Source organism: Anomaloglossus baeobatrachus, chromosome 2, assembly GCF_048569485.1.
Source record: "Anomaloglossus baeobatrachus isolate aAnoBae1 chromosome 2, aAnoBae1.hap1, whole genome shotgun sequence".
Lineage (NCBI taxonomy): Eukaryota > Metazoa > Chordata > Amphibia > Anura > Aromobatidae > Anomaloglossus > Anomaloglossus baeobatrachus.
The window spans coordinates 408,364,370-408,383,577 of NC_134354.1; the positions used below are offsets into that span (position 1 = coordinate 408,364,370).

Below are 19,208 nucleotides of genomic sequence, written 5' to 3' on the forward strand. Positions count from 1 at the left end.
ATTCTGGCGCTGTATCCAACTCTTCCAGCACCTGCCTGCTATACCTGGCTAGCATACAAAAATATGGCGAAGCTCACGTCCTTTTTTTGTAGTTTTTTGGCAAAAAAAATAAAAAATGCTTCCCTGGATTTTCCATTGCCAGTGAAGGTAACACCAAGCAGTGGGGGTTAGCAGCCAGTAGCTGCTTGGATTACCCTTAGCTAGCAATACAAAAAATGCAGCGGGAGCCCATATATATTTTTTTTAATTATTTATTTAAATAACTAAAAATAAAATTGGCTTCCCTGTATTTTGATTGCTGGACATCACAGTGCTGTAAAAATAAATCTTTAAAAAAATGACGTAGCGCTCCGCGGTATTTTTGATTCTCAGCGCAGATAAAGCAGACAGCTATGGGTTGCCACCCCCATCTGCCTGCCGTTACCTTGGTTGGCAATCAAAATACAGGGAAGCCCATTAATTTTTTCTATTTAAAAAATAGTTAAAAAAAAAATGACGTTGGGTCCCCCCATTTTTGATAGCCAGCTAGGGTAAAGCAGACGGCTGTAGCCTGAAAACCACAGCTGGCAGCTTTACCGTGGTTGGGGATCCAATTTGGAGGTCCCCTCAGGCTCTTTTTTATAATTATTGTATAAATATTAATAATTACACAATAAAAGTAGGGTCCCCCCCAAATTGGATCACCAGCCAAGGTAAAGCGGACAGCTGTGGTCTGGTATTCTCAGGGTGGGAAGGTCCATAGTTATTGGGCCTTCACAGCCTAAAAATAGCAGGCCGCAGGCACCCCAGACGTGGCGCATCCACTAGATGCGCCAATCCTGGCGCTTCACCCCAGCTCATCCCGTGCCCTGGTGCAGTGGCAAACGGGGTAATAAATCGGGTTGATACTAGCTGTAAAGTAACCTGAGATCAAGCCCAGCAGTTTGTGATGTCATGGCGTCTATTAGATACTCAACATCATAAACTGTCAGTACTAACAAAAAAAAAAAAATCGACAAAATTTATTTGAAAAAACAGTCCCCAAAACATTTCCTCTTTCACCAATTTATTGTAAGAAAAAAAATAAAGGGGTCCCACGACGACTCTGGACCATCTAGAATATGGGGGGAGACACTCAGGGAACGTATCCCCCATTTTCTAGGAGTGCGGACCCTTCATGTGAGGAGTGTGGGTGCAATGAATCTGCACTCACTCTTCTCGGCTCCACAGCAGCAGAGTCCATGTCGTAATGGTTGCTACCAAAGCTGCAATGCCCTGCTCATGAGGTAAGGGCATGCCTAATCAGGAGAACTACTGTAGAGGAAGCTCTGCTCACTGGTATATAGGTGCTCAGAGGTAATAATAGATAAAATTAGTGAGTAACTTCGGCACTCTAAATCTCCCAGACTAAGTCAGTAAGTCACAACGGATAGTAATGCAAAATCACTCTTTATTGGTCCGTATTAAGAAAAAAATTTTTTTCATAAGCATATATGTTTTTGTCCAAAACAAGTTACAAATGACGTTTCGGCCTGAGCCTTCGTCAGATTGGACTTATCTGCATGTAATTATGAAAAATGACAATAATCAGTATCACATAAGAGTGAGAGAACAATAACATAAACTCGAACAATGTAGAGGTACAATTGGGATGCAGCAAAAAAATTGCAACACAGCAAGAAATGAAACACATGATACAAATGTCATAATACAGTACAAGGACAATATAGTAATGACAAATATGGGGTCAGAGTAGGCTTAGACAGCTCTGGTACGAAAGAGATGTCAATCATAAAGTAACATGTGCAGTAGGTGTAGAGCTACAGTGTGCATGGCAGAGCTAATGGGTAGACCGACCATAGAACAAGAACGGAGAAAAAGTGGAGAAAAAGTGGAGAAAAAGTGGAGAATAAGTGGAGAAAAAGTGGAGAAAAAGTGGAGAAAAAGTGGAGAATAAGTGGAGAAAAAGTGGAGAAAAAGTGGAGAATAAGTGGAGAAAAAGTGGAGAAAAAGTGGAGAAAAAGTGGAGAAAAAGTGGAGAATAAGTGGAGAAAAAGTGGAGAAAAAGTGGAGAAAAAATGGAGAAAAAGTGGAGAAAAAGTGGAGAAAAAGTGGAGAAAAAAATGGAGAAAAAGTGGAGAAAAAGTGGAGAAAAAGTGGAGAAAAAGTGGAGAAAAAGTGGAGAAAAAAATGGAGAAAAAGTGGAGAATAAGTGGAGAAAAAGTGGAGAAAAAGTGGAGAAAAAGTGGAGAAAAAGTGGAGAAAAAGTGGAGAAAAAAATGGAGAAAAAGTGGAGAAAAAGTGGAGAAAAAGTGGAGAAAAAGTGGAGCACCCTTTGGTGCCTTTCATGTGACACTAAGGGGTGCTTAGCTTTGTATTTAGCCAAAAAAATGAAAAAAAAAATGACGTAGGGTTCCCCCTAGTTTTGTAGCCAGCTAGGGTAAAGCAGACGGCTGCAGCCTGCAGACTACAGCTGGCAACCTCACCTTGGCTGGTAATCCAAAACTGAGGGCACCCCATGCTGTTATTTTAAATTAAATAAATAATTTTAAAAAAAAACACGTAGGGGTCCCCCAAAATTGGATCACCAGCCAAGGTAAAGCAGACAGCTGGGGCCTGATATTCTCAGACTAGGGAGGTCCATGGTTATTGGACTCTCCCCAGCCTAAAAATAGCAGGCCGCAGCCGCCCCAGAAGTGGTGCATGCATTAGATGCGCCAATCCTGGTGCTTCGCCCCAGCTCATCCCGCGCCCTGGTGCGGTGGCAAACGGGGTAATATATGGGGTTAATACCAGATGTGTAAGTCACCTGGCATCAAGCCCTGGGGTTGGTGAGGTCAGGCGTCTATCAGATACCCGACATCACCAACCCAGTCAGTAATAAAAAAAAATAGACGACAAACACATTTTTATTTGAAAACACACTCCCCAAAACATTCCCTCTTTAACCAATTTATTAGAATGAAAAACAAATCCAGGTCTGGTGTAATCCAAGGGGTTGCCATGACGATCCACACTGTCCCAGTCAATGAAGAGCAGGATGTTCCCCATTGGCTGGGAGAGCAATGCAGTGACCTGAGCTAACATCAATGGGTCAGCCCAGGTCACTGCAGGGCATGACAAGTGCTGCTGTCAGGAGCGAGGTACATTACCTGCGCTGATCTCCAGCACACTGACAGCCCCTTTCACTGAGTTCAATGACCGGCTTCACACCAAGTATCGCGAGAGGTCCGTGACGTCACCGCTAGTCAGTCTCGGGTCGGAAGCGAGAGGTGATGTGACAAGCGGCGGCCATGGAGGACAGTGACAGCGCTGAGGTCGGAATGGCGGGACTTCATCACCGCAGGTAAGCCGAGCGGGGGGGGGGTGTGGGTGTGTGTGTGTGTGTGTGTGTGTGTGTGTGTGTGTGTATGTATGTGTACATGCCGCGGGCAGGAGGGGGCGGAGCGAGCTGAGCGGGGAAGTGTGGGCTTCCTGCACGTAACTAAGATAAACATCGGGTTACTAACCAAAGCGCTTTGCTTGGATACCCGATGTTTATCTTGGTTACCAGCTTCTGGCAAGCTGCCAGCGATGGCTCCTGCACTCTGTAGCTGTAAAAAGCCCTGCTTTTTGCTGCTAGAACCGTTCTCGAACGTATCTAGAACTATCGAGCTTTTGCAAAAAGCTCGAGTTCTAGTTCGATCTCGAACAGCCCCCAAAATCACTCGAGCCCCGAACTGGAGAACCTCGAACCACGAACCGCGCTCAACTCTAGTGTTGACTATGTACTCTGTAAAGTGTGGGTGCACTGTTGGGTTGTAGCCAAATTTCCTCAGCTCATCCATGGTGTGATTGTAGCGCTGGTACAACTCATATCTTAATTTCTCATCAACTTTTCCAGTCGCTGGAATTGTGGTCACCTGTAATCATAATATAGACCTTTAATATACTGGGGTAATCACAATATGGATTGGCTATTATAGCTAAAATCGGCAAATCTATTGACAAACACATTTCTGCCTGGCTAAGCTTTTATTATTCAAGGTGATGGCTCAATTTTTCCATCAGATTATGGAGAAGTAAGTGCTTGATGTAAAGAGTACACTTCCAAAAATGCAATCTATCATAAAATCTGTCCAAAAACTGAACAACAAAATAAGGAATGCTGGGAGATTTCAGCTCAGAGGCTGCAGAATTATTAATATAGCTCTGAACTATAGTACAGACTGTGACTTGGGACCAATACAACCCAATCATGGGATTTTATTGCATAATTATCTTTTTTTGTACTATAATTCTATAAGGAACTTGTAAAATGTGCTCCAAACATGGATTTCAAATAGCAAGTTTTACTTTTGCAGATGAAAGATGCTTTAGATTATTATTATTATTTATTATTATTATAGCGCAATTTATTCCATGGCGCTTTACAAGTGAAAGAGGTCTACGTACAACAATCATTAACAATACAAAACAGACTGGTATAGGAGGAGAGAGGACACTGCCCGCGAGGGCTCACAGTCTACAGAGGATGGGTGATGGTACAATAGGTGAGGACAGAGCTGGTTGCGCAGTGCTGTTCTGGACTGATGGTTATTGTAGGTTGTAGGCTTTGAAAATAATTATCTCACTTCTTGGGATAAAGGATTTGGCGTGTACTCACTTGAGTTCTTTTTTTCCTACATAGGAGGAATTGGTAAATAAGGTAACCAACACTGGGAGGAGAACCCTTGTGGTTATAAGCCATAAGTATATTTGACCTTGTCCACATAATAAAACATCAGCCATAATGAAGGCCTTGTCTACTTTTCCATATTCTACTACATGTAGATGCAATTTTGTTTGAAGAATTCACACAGTGACCACTTTACTACATTTTAAAAAAAATAAAAATAAAAAAATATAATAAAAATCTCATTTTTTTAATAGTAACTTTAGTTTTCTCACCTGTATAATCTTCTCCTTTATATTTGGTACTCGGTATCCATACATTCGTTGTTGCTCCAGGAAGATGGCACTCAGAATCCGGCGGTCCAGCTGAAAGGCCAGCTCTCCGACAATGCGCTGACACTTCTTAATGTTTTCAAGGTCTATAAAAGTTCAATAGTAGAATTAGGGTTAGTGAAATCCCTACAATGACATATATTGAGAATATAGATATAAGAATTGTCACCTAGGTGTGGGCCTGAATTGACCATTTGTGCTTCTTCTCTGAGGTCTAGAACATATAAATAATATTAAAATTAGTTGTACGTAATAAACATTAATGATAAAACTCCCTTGATAATAACCATACACCAGGGATGTGATAAACAGGTATCAGTCATACCCGGGGCTTGGAGCCTGAGGGCGCTCGACAGGTTTTACTGCTACAAAACTAGACCTACAAATCATGAATAGATATGGTGGACATCCCCCTTATAGTTAATCCATGATAAACCCTGAATGATAAGATCTACCTAAACATTTCAGGTTCTATCTAAACAATTCATGGTCATAAATCATCATAATTATGTTCTTGGACAAATGCAATTGTTCAAAAATGTGGAGTAATATATGAAATATCAAATATCAAGAGAATACTAAAGTAATAAACATAACTCACAATGATGTTGTGATATTTCTGTATTTTTTTTCTCTTTCATGCCTAGAATACAAAAAATAGTAATCTGTATCTCCATGTCTGGCTTCCTATCACTTATACAAGAGAATGAACTGAAGGTAAAAAATGTGTTCACCAATCAAAACCATTCTATACATTGTTTCTCCAGATTCTACCAATCTCATTAGGAAATGTTAACATCAGCCCATTACAAATTCTGATTTGGTGGAAACTCCTTTGTGTTATCCCAGTTTTACCATTGTGGTCTTTCTTGTGTTGTCCAGGAGGTGTTATAATTTGAGCTTTTCTTTCATGCTCTTTTAAAGTACAGCGAAGCTCCACGTTCTCCTGCATTAGCCCCATCAGTTTACGCAGCTTCGCATTCTCTTTTAGTAGACGCAAACTCTCGGTGTTGAAGGCTTCTTCATCACTAGAATATAAACCAGGATTGTCCATGTTGTAATTAGTAGAAGCTCCTGAAAACATCCTAACAGAAATTCTTCACCAGGTGAATGTCTGAGATGGAACACTGGGGAAACCTAATATTCTAAGTTCTGTGATGTCACCGGCAGCGTCACTGAGACCTGATAATGAGCTCATCGGTCATTGCAGGCAATAGGAATTTACCACATTGGAACAATAAGTACATGACTTGTATTGTGTGACCACGGGAATAACAATTTAACAGTATTAATTATAGAAAAATGAGAAACCAGTGCAATAAAAATGTTTTCTTTTGAAGGTTCCGTTTTGTTTTTTTGTCCTCCATTCAGGTTTAAAAATCTGAACCTATTTATTCATTGTATCCAAATAGTCTATATTTTTTGGTCTTCACTTAGATGGGTATTACTAACAGGGTAATTATGCAAAGTAGTCTAAAGACACTCACCCCCATCCCCCAGGGAATCCTATGAGCAACACCCCTTTGATAAAGACCATAAAAATTAGTATAATGAGCACACCAAATAAAATGGCCAAAATCTCTGCAACTGCATGGTGGATTTAAAATAAAAAAAATCTACAAAATACGCATGGGAGCAGCAAGAGTAACATAATAGTAAAAATTGGCAATTTTTGACCTTGTGAGAGGTTTTCATTAAGACGATGTGACAGATTATACCTATTATTAAAATTTACATTTTATTGATATGCATTAAAAGCTAAACTCAAAACAAAGAAATTCACAAAGTGAAGGTTGCCGAAATACCATTAGTTTCCTAATCAATCTCCATGAAACACTAGAGAGGTGAGGGGTACATAAGCTTGTTATTCAAATAGCTTAGACAATCGACACAGATAAAGGGGAAAAAAGATTTTGTTAACTTTTCCTTATTGTTACCCTTTTGGAATATATTCCTGCCTACCAATGGAGTACATCCTTACTTAACCGATGCCCCCATTCCTCAGCAGCTCTCCGTTTCCTTCACCGTTGCTTTTCCTCTCTGCAACTGTTTTTCAGCCACCAAACAAGCGGGATTGCGTGCCAACCACAGCAATGCCGTAGGCATGTTGGCTACTGGTATTGTTATAATTGGCCAGCATGCTGCACTTCAGAGAGACTTGATGTAGGAAGAAGAGCTTATATTAAAGCAGGCATTTAGGCAGGGTTGTACACTTGCATCTTTAAGTGGCTTTCATGTGGCACCAAAAGGTGTTTTTAGCCTTGTTTATTGTAATCAATAAATAAAGAATAAAAAAAAATTATGTGGCGTCCCCCTTTATTTTGATTACCTGCCAAGGTAAAGCAGACAGCTGCAGGCTAGCATTACTCGGCTGGAAAGGTCCATGGTTATGTGGCCCTACTGAGCCTAAAATAGCCTAGGCACCCCATAATTCACGCATCACATTAGTTGCACCAATTCTGACACTTTTCCGCAGCTCTTCCCAGTTGCCCTGGTACATTGCTAATCGAGTTAACGGTTTATGGGTTGATTTCAGCTGCGTAGTGTCAGCTCTCATCCAACCCAGTGGTTAATAATGGAAAGGAGTCTAGTAGACACCCCCATTACTGACCCAATAAGTATAATAGGAATAAAATCTCACACACAGAATAATATAGTTTACTTGAATAAAGGCAAAAATAGAAGAATAGAAAATAAACCCATGAATATCCGACACAATCAATGGTGTAGTGGTCCCACGAAATCCCCTGAATATTTACTTCAACCTATGAGAAATATTGGGCCTGGCACTGACCAGCAGTGACTCTAGAGGTCATGCCCAATCAGTGCCTGAGCCAGAATTTCTTAGCGCGGTGACATCACTGAGATCAAACAAATTGGGGTCAAACAGGAAAACACCTATTCTAATGGGTACTTTAAACGCTGCGACATCGCTAGCATTTGCTAGCGATGTCGAGCGCGATTGCACCCGCCTCTATCGTATGGCCGATATGTGGTGATCGCTGCCGTAGCGAACGTTATCGCTACGGCAGCGTCACACGCACATACCTGCTCTGCGACGTCGCTGTGACCGGCGAACCGCCTCCTTTCTAAGGGGGCGGTTCGTTCAGCGTCACAGCGACGTCACAGCAGTGTCACTGAACCTGAGCCGCCTCCCAATAGAAAAGGAGGGGAGGAGATGAGCGACCGGAACATCCTGCCCACCTCCTTCCTTCCTCCTTTTCCGGTGGACGCAGGTAACGAGATGTTTGTCGTTCCAGCGGCATCACACATAGCGATGTGTGCTGCCGCAGGAACGACAAACAACATTGTACCTGCAGCAGCACCGATATTATGGAAATGAGCGACGTGTCAACAAGCAACGATTTTGCGCTTGTTGATCATCACTCATTTGTGTTACACGCTACGATGTCGCTACCGGCGCCAGATGTGCGTCACTAACAACGTGACCCCGACGATTTATTGGCAGCGATGTCGCAACATGTAAAGTACCCCTAAGAAGCAAAGACAGAGCTATCCAGGGAAGCAGAAGTTATAGCTTGCAGCTGGAAGCTTTAGAAGGGCATAGTGCCTTTCAGTAGATGGAAGCCAGGAACTCATAGCTTTAGTTGGACAATACACACACCCATTCTGTCCGGCTGGAAAGTACTATAGGTCACAGCCACTCTAACGTTAGTGGATGGAAAGAGTCTGCGCTGTTTAGAAATTCTTGTTTTAAGATCTCTTCTGTCACCAGCACTGCCCACAGAAAGAACAGGGCGATACCTGATGACAAAAGCAGACATTGCAGGAACAAGTTGTGGTACAGTTGTGACACTTATACTCACCTAATCCAGGCTCCCCTTCCAAAGCGGCCACTGTCTCCGCTCCTATCCAGGATAGCAGTGGGTACTGGACCATTCGCTTACAGATGCAAATACAATTGATTGCAGGGACAGAGCAATGACCTTGACCCTGAGCTTGATGAGCAGTGGGAAGATGACAGGAAGTCAGCAATTTACTTTAAAGTTGCCCCTAAGAAACGCAAGAGGAAGTTCCGTAGGTGGGGGCCTACACTGCCTAACCCTCATCCTGGCCATGCCTATGAATGAAGGCGAAGATGCTGGGCCGTTAGGGTTCTGCATTTCTTCACCAGAGAGGGCCAGTGCTTGTAGATCGCTTCGGGCGGGGTGTGCAACACTTACTGTACTTTTCAGGGCAGCGAACCTCACCTTGCAGCCAGCCACTACCGTGGATGTTTTAGATAGAAACAGAACACTAGAGAACTCTTGGCAAAATAATTGTAAATGGTTTATTAATTCTTACACCTTTACGACAAACACGACCACACTTATCTGGTTCTGCTGCGGCTGTTTCCCACGCTACTCCGTCTGACCTATCCCGATGCCTGGGACCTAGTCTTTCAGGTGATGTGCCTATGCTGCTTCCCCCTGTTTTTCTCTCCTCATGGTCCACTCACTTCCGCAGACAGCTTCTAGTCTCTCGACATCCCTAGGCTAGTCCCACTGATTACTGAGGGTGCCTAGAATATATCTTAGGGATAGTCCAAATATTTAAAAGGTTGGCTTACCCCTTAATATATAAACAATGTATTTTACCACTGTATGCAAAAATCCAAGCATCTATAGGTGACTAAATTATTCTACCATCTGCTCCATTTATAATATAAATAAACCAGATGGTGACAGAAGGGAAGAAGTGTGTTGTTCATTGTATCTTTATGTTATTCACAATGACTTTTTCTGTGCTAAAAGAAAAGAACCTATGTGGAAAATTGCTGTAAAATGGCAAACAACATGAACAAGCCTAAAACACACTATATGATGCTGTGAGTCAGTATGAAAAACAGACAACTAAGGCACTCCCTACAGTAATATCATTCAATATGTGAAAGAGTATGTGATGTGTAGATTAGCGTCTTCCCTTTGTTGTTGATGGCATTTCTGTCTTACAGCAGTCTGTTATTTGTTGCGGAGGTCAAGTTAAATGTGCAAAAAACACAAAAAAAATCAACAAACAGCTTAGAATGTTAAAAAAATAAATAAACTTCACCTTATCAATCCCTCACCACTCTGTTCTGACACTTACCGGTCCCCGGATAGTCTCTATGTCACCCCGCAGAAGATCTTTTACCATCTAGACACCCGACTAATGATTTGCTAAACCCGACTAATGATTTGTTGCAGCGGTTAAGTAGCTGAATGGCAGACGATCAACTGTGGGGAAGTATAGAGAGCGACATGGGTTTGGTGAAGTCGGTATTTTTATTATTTTAGTAACATTTTAAGTTGATTTTAGAAATATTCTTTATGGCTGGACAATCCTTAGGATATGAGCACTCCAAGATTTCTGAGTAGTTTTTTTAATATGTCCGTGTTTTCAAAAAATATTTGAACAGCCGCTTAAATAATGATTGAAAGATTCTGTTGTAATCCTCTTGTTTTTTATATATTCAATCTTTTTAAGCATTTTTTTTTACAACAGTTTTTCAAAAATGTCTGGTGGAGCAAAAGTGCACCTCATGTCTGTGAAGAGGCTCCTGATTGAAACCACTCCAAACTGGGCACTGTTTAATTAAAAAAGCTACAGAAAATACTTCTGGGAAAAAAAACATTTCCAAAACAGCTACAGGAAACTCCTCCAAAAACTTACAAAAGAAGGAGTGTTTCCTGAAGCATCTTCCACTGGAAAACATTGATTTTGATTGCTTTTAAAAACTCTGTGAGTCCATGGTTTAATAAGAATAATCTGTGTGGGATATCAGAAAATACAGTGCCTACAAGTAGTCTTCAACCCCCTGCAGATTTAGCAGGTTTGATAAGATGCAAATAAGTTAGAGCCTGCAAACTTCAAACAAGAGCAGGATTTATTAACAGATGCATAAATCTTACAAACCAATAAGTTATGTTGCTCAGTTAAATTTTAATAAATTTTCAACATAAAAATGTGGGTCAATTATTATTCAACCCCTAGGTTTAATATTTTGTGGAATAACCCTTCTTTGCAATTACAGCTAATAATCGTCTTTTATAAGACCTGATCAGGCCGGCACAGGTCTCTGGAGTTATCTTGGCCCTCTCCTCCATGCAGATCTTCTCCAAGTTATCTAGGTTCTTTGGGTGTCTCATGTGGACTTTAATCTTGAGCTCCTTCCACGAGTTTCCAACTGGGCTAAGGTCAGGAGACTGACTAGGCCACTGCAACACCTTGATTTTTTCCCTCTTGAACCAGGCCTTGGTTTTCTTGGCTGTGTGCTTTGGGTCGTTGTCTTGTTGCAAGATGAAATGACGACCCATCTTAAGATCCTTGATGGAGGAGCGGAGGTTCTTGGCCAAAATCTCCAGGTAGGCCGTACTATCCATCTTCCCATGGATGCGGACCAGATGGCCAGGCCCCTTGGCTGAGAAACAGCCCCACGGCATGATGCTGCCACCACCATGCTTGACTGTAGGGATGGTATTCTTGGGGTCATATGCAGTGCCATCCAGTCTCCAAACGTCACGTGTGTGGTTGGCACCAAAGATCTCGATCTTGGTCTCATCAGACCAGAGAACCTTGAACCAGTCTGTCTCAGAGTCCTCCAAGTGATCATGAGCAAACTGTAGACGAGCCTTGACATGACGCTTTGAAAGTAAAGGTACCTTACGGGCTCGTCTGGAACGGAGACCATTGCGATGGAGTACGTTACTTATGGTATTGATTGAAACCAATGTCCCCACTGCCATGAGATCTTCTCGGAGCTTTTTCCTTGTTGTCCTTGGGTTAGCCTTGACTCTTCGAACAAGCCTGGCCTCTTCACGGGTGGAAACTTTCAAAGGCTGTCCAGGCCGTGGAAGGCTAACAGTAGTTCCATAAGCCTTCCACTTCCGGATGATGCTCCCAACAGTGGAGACAGGTAGGCCCAACTCCTTGGAAAGGGTTTTGTACCCCTTGCCAGCCTTGTGACCCTCCACGATCTTGTCTCTGATGGCCTTGGAATGCTCCTTTGTCTTTCCCATGTTGACCAAGTATGAGTGCTGTTCACAAGTTTGGGGAGGGTCTTAATTAGTCAGAAAAGGCTGGAAAAAGAGATAATTAATCCAAACATGTGAAGCTCATTGTTCTTTGTGCCTGAAATACTTCTTAATACTTTAGGGGAACCAAACAGAATTCTGGTGGTTTGAGGGGTTGAATAATAAATGACCCTCTGAATAAACTTTTCACAATTTAAAAAAAAAATAAAAAAATTAATAACATTCTTTTTTGCTGCAGTGCATTTCACACTTCCAGGCTGATCTACAGTCCAAATGTCACAATGCCAAGTTAATTCCGAATGTGTAAACCTGCTAAATCTGCAGGGGGTTGAATACTGCTTGTAGGCACTGTAGGTATCTTCTAGAAAAAAAATGTTTGTGGTATGTGCAAACGGTGACATTTACAGTTGAAACCAGAAGTTTACATACTCTATCTAAAAAGACACATCTGCATGTTTTTCTCACTATCTGACAGGAAATCAGGATAAACATTTCCTGTTTTAGGTGAATTAGGAACCAAAATTATTTATATTTGTCAAATGCCAGAATAATGAGCGAGAGAATTCTTTTACTCATTTTTATTACTTTCTGCAAAGTCAAAGGTTTACATACACATATCCTTTAAATAATATGGGACAGCCTATTTGATGTCATGTCTTTGGAAGCTTCTGATAGGTTTATTGGCAACATTAGAGTTAATTAGAAACACACCTGTGGATGTATTTTAAAACACACCTGAAACACACTGCTTCTTTGTGTAGCATCATTGGAAAGTCAAAAGAAATCAGCCAAGATCTCAGGAAGAGAATTGTGGATTTGCACAAGCCTGGTTCATCCTTGGGTACAATTTCCAGATACCTGAAGGTGCCTCGTTCATCTGTAGAAACAATTATACGCAAGTACAGACAAGATGGGAAAGTCCAGCCATCATACCACTCAGGAAGGAGACGGGCTCTGTTTGCCAGAGATGAAAATGCTTTGGTCAGACATGTGCATATCTGTAATAGGGGGAAGAGAGGGGCAGTGGCTGAGATTTCTCAAGCTTCTTCAGTTAATTGCTGGTGGTTACTTTCCCTCTCTTTCCCTGTCTGTCTCTTTCCCTGTCAGTCTGTTTCATTGTCTGTGTCTGTCTGTTTGTGTCTGTCTCTTACTCTGTCTATGTCTGTTTCTTACCCTGTCTGTGTCTGTCTCTTTCCCTGGCTGCATTGTGACACGCCAACATTCCAACTAAGGGCGTGGCTGCGCATTTTTCTGAAGTTCTGGCTGCACTGTGGCTCCCAGCTCCATTCGCTTTAACGGAGGCAGGTTTTTTGGTGAATAACTTTAAAGAGCGGGGTTAAAATTTCCCCTCAAAACATAGCCTATGATGCTCTCGGGGTCCAGAAGTGTGAGTGTGCAAAATTTTGTGGCTGTAGCTGCGACGGTGCAGATGCCAATCCCGGACACACACACACACACACACACACACACATACACACACACACACACACACACACACACACACACACACACACACACACTCAGCTGTATATATTAGATATGGGTTGTGACTCCACCATCACAAATTAATGTTGACTTCCTCTCTATGATCCCGTTATAAAACTTTTATGCACTCACTTTCGTCCTAAAGTAGAGATGTGGTCTTCCAGTACCCAAAAGTAAATGTTTCCAGTGAGAATAATTTTCTTTGTACCCTGCACCCAAAATTGATGACCCTCTTTGTGGATAAATACTAATTTCCACCTAAATCTGAATACAGTGTACAGCTTGTATAACAGTGTAAATTTGGTGTGCTCTCAAAGTAACTCAGCACACAACCTGTAATGTCAAAACTACTGGCAACAAAAGTACACCCTAAGGCCCCCTTCACACACACGTGTCTCCGGTACATGCTAGGTCCATGCCCGCATGTACCGGAGACACGATCACACATAAACCCATTAAAATCAATGGGTTTATGTGCATGCACGTGTGCAGCCATTGGCCCGTGCCTCTGTGTGGAGCAGACGTGTGCCTGTGTGCTCCACACGGATGCATGTTTGTTTTTCTCCGGCAGCAGGGGTGTCACAAAGTCCGCATATGGACCACACGGATGTAGTGTGGATGCAGTCCCGTGTGACATGCGCCGGAGAAACACACCTGAGGAAAAAAAAAACTTTACTCACCTTCTCCAGCCCTCCTGTCTCTGCCGATGCTGTCACTTGCTGCCGACTGATGCTGATTATGCTCATTTAATATTCACTTCACTGCGGCCAGCAGTAGCGGGGAGTCGGCAGGGCTGGAGACCGAATATCAGCACCACGGACAGCAATGCCAGGGACATGGAGTAGAAAGTTCCCGTTCTCCGTGTGTTATCACGCATAACACACGGAGAACACACGTAGTGCCATAACCACAGCACACGGATGGGAAAACACACCATGACACGTCCGTGAAACAAGTGTATGATTTTCACAGACGTGTGAAGGGGGCCTAAGTGAAAATAGCGAAATTGTAACCAATTAGACATTTTCCATATGACTCATTAGTGTTACAAGGTCTCAGGTGTGAATGGGGATGTGTTTAATATATGTCAGATATTCAGTGTTGTCCCATGAGAAGATATAATAAAATATTTATAAAAATGTGAGGGGAGTACTCTCTTTTGTGGTATACTGTATAATTGAAATTTGCATGGGAATCTGGGCACCAGGCCACATATTCAGGGAATGGGTCTAGGATGCATACTCCCAGCATTCGTACTGGCTGCAATAGTTTTTCAAATGCAAGAGGTTTCATATTCATTAAAGTCTATCATACTTGTAACCTCATCATACTAGTTACTTGCACTAGAAGTTTTTATACCTCCTGCATTTTGTAGGCGCTCCACTTTTTAGCAGCAAAACACATTGATTGCTACCTTCCACTTATAAATAGGGCTCCTTTAAGATTGGCTGCTGACCTCAAAAATGTATACATTTTCATGATTGTTTTTTGTTTATTTGCAAAATTAGGAAACTTTTTTAATTCTCAGTCAGAATGTAATATTATTTTGCTGCTGTAGATCCCACACATAGCTGGCTATGCTGCTGAAACTGTATATTGCTGTTATCGGCTTTTCCTTTTCTCCCACCTCAGAACAGTCTGTATCTACTGTATTAGAACATAGATTGGAGGACAGTACACATACAACACCCATTAGGCTGGGGCCACACGGGGATTACTGCGATCCCCTCGCATGACACTCAGCTCACGCTGGCAGTACAGCAGAGCCGTCATGCGAGTGTCACTGCGACTGAGAATCTACCATGCGAGCAGACCTCAGCTGCGGAGGTGGGCCGGCACTGATGAGGGGAGGGAGGGATTTTGTCTCCCTATCTCCTCCGTAGCCGGCTATTGCCATTCTCGCACTGCACTCACGGTACACCAGTGTACCACGAGTGCAGTGCAATTTTTCTATCGCCCCATACACTTGCATGGGTGCAAGAGAAAGAGTCTCACATTACAGTTGCAGCATGCTGTGATTGTTTTCTCGGTCCGATTAGGGCTGAGAAAATAATCACTCATGTGTGCTGACACACAGGCTAATATTGATCTGAGTGGAATGCGATTTTTTATCGCACTCCACTCACACCGATTTTCATGCCATGTGGCTTAGGCCTTAAAGTAAAGGACGCAAATAATCATAAGTGGATCGTTTGAAATTTAATTTCATTTATTTTGTCAGATTTTCCATAAAAATTTGATTTACATGTAACAAATTTGCCACAAATCACAATACTGAACAATTTTTAATTGCAAAGAAAATGAGAGCGAGAGAGAGGGCTCACTGACAAGAGCATATAACTCGGACGAGTGCTATTTAATGCTTTATCAGATGGCACTTAGACCTACGTTGTACCATGGCAGTGCTCTCTGGTGTTTTAGCACGCTCTCTGTTGATTCAGCAGTGTGGGTAATGATACCTGGCATGTTTTTTTCGATCTTCACGGATTGAATTGGAAAGTGTTTCAACTCCTGAGGAACTGCAAGTTTCAGGAAATTCGAATCAACCTCTATCCAATGCAGATCAAGCCGCTCAACAAAGATTGTCCCTGACAGTGCAAACTTTTTTAAAAAACTTAATATAACCACTAGTTTGTGTAGAAAAATATTTTTCCCCTAATCGTCATCCACAGACTTTAAATTTTAAACATCATTTGAAAAGGTTTTTGAAGATGACACCTCTGCACCTATAGGGGCCGGTCCTTCAAAATTGGTATTGTTTGGTACTCCAGTCTTGATCCAGGGAGTGCTGAAATAAAGTGCAATACATTTATTGGTAGTCATGTGCCTCTTAATTAATTTGGCGCATTCTTCAGCTGCCATGCTCCAGCTTCAGAAATATACTCCAGTTGTGATCATCATAATGCACAATTTGGAGGTGGCCGTTAGCCCCATTGCTCTTTTATTCTTGTAGGGCCACACAGGTTGCCTCAATGCTAGTCCACCCTTGCCTGGGCCCATCCACAAAAGGACAAATACAATCCAACAGAGAAACAAGTCTTATTGAAGCTGATAGTAGAGCAATGCTGAAGTCAATCCATTTTTTACTCTATAACTTATTAGCATGTATCTCGTATGACTAGTGAATGGTCATCCGGCCATATTGTATACTGGATGGAAGAGTATGGGTAAAATAAGCACTATGGCAATCATTGCCCCAATAAGATGAGTTGTCATTCCATGGACTAGCAAAGGTAGTGGTCTGTAATTTGAATTTTATCCATAAGGCCACCACTGATAATGTCCTATGATGCTCACCAGGAGGGGCCCATTTCCATAATGCAATTTATCCCTTGCTCCTCAATTTAAATCTCTTTTGATTTCCTCATCTCTTTTGAAGAGAACCGCAGCACGGGTTAGAGAATTTAATGCACTTGTTAGATATCCAAAATGTAAAATCCATTAAAAATGTCCTCCTGCCACTATGGTTCAGAATGTTCATTTACATTTGCAGTTATTTGCAGTATATCTTTATATTTGAAAGGTGACATTACATTTTATTTGTTCTTCCCTCGGTGCACTTTGTGATCAGTAAGACTTCCCAGACAAGGCTGTGTTCTGTGACTCCCTGGACAGCGGCACACACTGCCTGGTTTGACTTTGAGAAGCTGACATCTCAAGGCAACAGATCTGTCTTTATTCAATGGTTATTACCATTTATAGCCTAACAAACAAGACATAGGCCACTGGTCCAAAGCATTCAGTGCTCAATTAAACACACATCTTACTTCTAACTGCAATTAATGGACACTGCCAAAGGAGGACGATTTATTGATATCTTATAGCTCAGTCACCTGTTATTAACATGAGCACATCGTTCCACACTGCCATGGTCATTTGTATACCATGTAATCACTCTATAATGGACTTTATATCCTGAGACATGTCTTTAATGTATTTTGTGTGAATGTGTTATTTCCATGATAGCATCTGAATGCTAAACTAATCTGAATGCTAAACAAAAACACAGGCCCCAATTTTTCAAGACCGGCATTTCTCACACCGTCATGATGAGATGGCGCTCTGGAGTCATGCACTCCTGATTCATGAAGAGGTGCCGACCCCTTAATAATAGTATTGGCGTGAGATTTCTGGCATGCAGAATGCCACATCTCATCATGAAATCGACAAGTTGTGGCATTATGCCCCTGCCATCCCAACGTCCCACCCCAGCTTCACCACTTTGTTGGAGCTACAAGAAACATAGTTCCTGATTCATCAAGACCAGCATTGTTCACACCGTCATGGTGAGGTGACACACTGGAGTCATACACTCCAGATTCATGAACAGGTGCCCTCCTCTTCATGAATCTGGAGTGTATGATGAGAATTGTGCACCTCTGTGCGCTATGTCAGAAGGCTCACTGCAGTCAGGTAATGGAATGAGATTTCTGGCATGCAAAACTCCACATCTCATCATGAAATCGACAGGCTGTGGCATCATGCCCCCACCACGCCAATGTTCCACCCCAGCTCCACCCACTCTGTTGAAGCTATGAGAAACATAGAGCCCGATTCATCAAGACCGGTCATGATGATGAAGGGACGTGCTGGAGTCATACTGTCACGCTCCCCGGGTCCCGACGTCGTTCCTCACTCACCGCTCCGGTCCCCGGGTCTCCTGCCTCCAGTCACACGTCCTCCTCGGCACCGCTCCCTGCTCTGGCCTCCGGCACCCGGGCGTCGCGCATGCGCATTAGGGCGCGCGCGGTCACTGACATCCTCTTTAAGGCCCAGCACTCCCTAAACAGGATATTTCATCAGTCAGGGTCAGGTATATTAGGAGCTTCCTGCCTGGAGGGCGTCGCCTGTTCTACGAGTTCTATAGCTAGGAGTCCAGGTCCCGCTTGCTGTGTCTTGCATTAACACTGTGTCTTCCACAGAACCACTTCTACCAAGTTAACCTGGTCCTGTCCGAGAGGTCCTGCGGGGACTGTCCTGCCAAGCTATCCTGGCCTGGGCCACAGCCTGCCCGAGTGGTCCTACGGGGACTATCAGCTGAGACGCTACCATCTTCTTCAGTCTGAACCTGCCTCCTACCCTCGGCTTCACCCGGTGACCTTTGCCTCCTCTACCGGTTGGACTCTGTTCACGTCTGACATCTCTACCTGCCATCAGTACCCGGGCATCGTCATCACACCTGGCACCAGGAACTCTTTGTCCCCAGGGACTTCCTCATTCCAGCTTCTGGAAAGGACTCTGACCTTATCCTGCTTAGTGCTCCGGCAACTGTGCACCTAGGCCCTCTAGTGGGGTGACCGGACAGTCCCTGTATAGGGGTTAGCTCTGTGTTGCCTCACTGGGGGAGTCCGGTGCACGGCCCAGAGGATCCACCACCCGGCTATTACAGATAGAACAGGCCATGGATCCCGCCGAAGCTTTAGCGGCTCAGTTGGCCGGATTGCAGCAGGAGCTGGTCCGTCAACGCGAAATCCAATCCCGTATGCTGGCCTTCATGACGTCAGTGGACACCCGCCTGAACACGCTGCAAGCAACCACCACGTCCCTATCAATACCAGCCACGTCCACGACCTCCGTAGGAGCCGCCACCGAGACCTCAAGACTCCGACTGGCTTCTCCGCCCCGGTACGCCGGGGATCCCAAGACCTGCAGGGGATTCTTGAACCAGTGCTCGCTCCACTTCAAACTGCTGCCGCGCCTCTTCGCTTCTGACCAGGCCAAGGTAGCCTTCATAATGTCCCACCT

At 43.2% G+C, this 19,208-nt stretch overlaps 2 protein-coding genes across 4 annotated transcripts in view; one reads left to right on the forward strand and one right to left on the reverse strand.

Moving 5' to 3' along the window:
* LOC142292409 (uncharacterized) overlaps positions 1–6,058 on the reverse strand; it is a 78,375-nt gene extending 72,317 nt beyond the window's left edge. Inside the window, exons 1-5 of the mRNA XM_075337756.1 lie at positions 5,821–6,058; positions 5,567–5,608; positions 5,135–5,179; positions 4,909–5,051; positions 3,751–3,881 (exon numbers count right to left, since the gene is read on the reverse strand). Coding sequence (XP_075193871.1) covers positions 3,751–3,881; positions 4,909–5,051; positions 5,135–5,179; positions 5,567–5,608; positions 5,821–6,049 — 590 coding nt within the window. The 5' untranslated portion in view covers positions 6,050–6,058. The remainder of the gene's footprint in view (positions 1–3,750; positions 3,882–4,908; positions 5,052–5,134; positions 5,180–5,566; positions 5,609–5,820) is intronic.
* CSMD2 (CUB and Sushi multiple domains 2) overlaps positions 1–19,208 on the forward strand; it is a 1,639,331-nt gene that overhangs the window by 868,843 nt on the left and 751,280 nt on the right. The gene's annotated exons all lie outside the window — the stretch shown is intronic.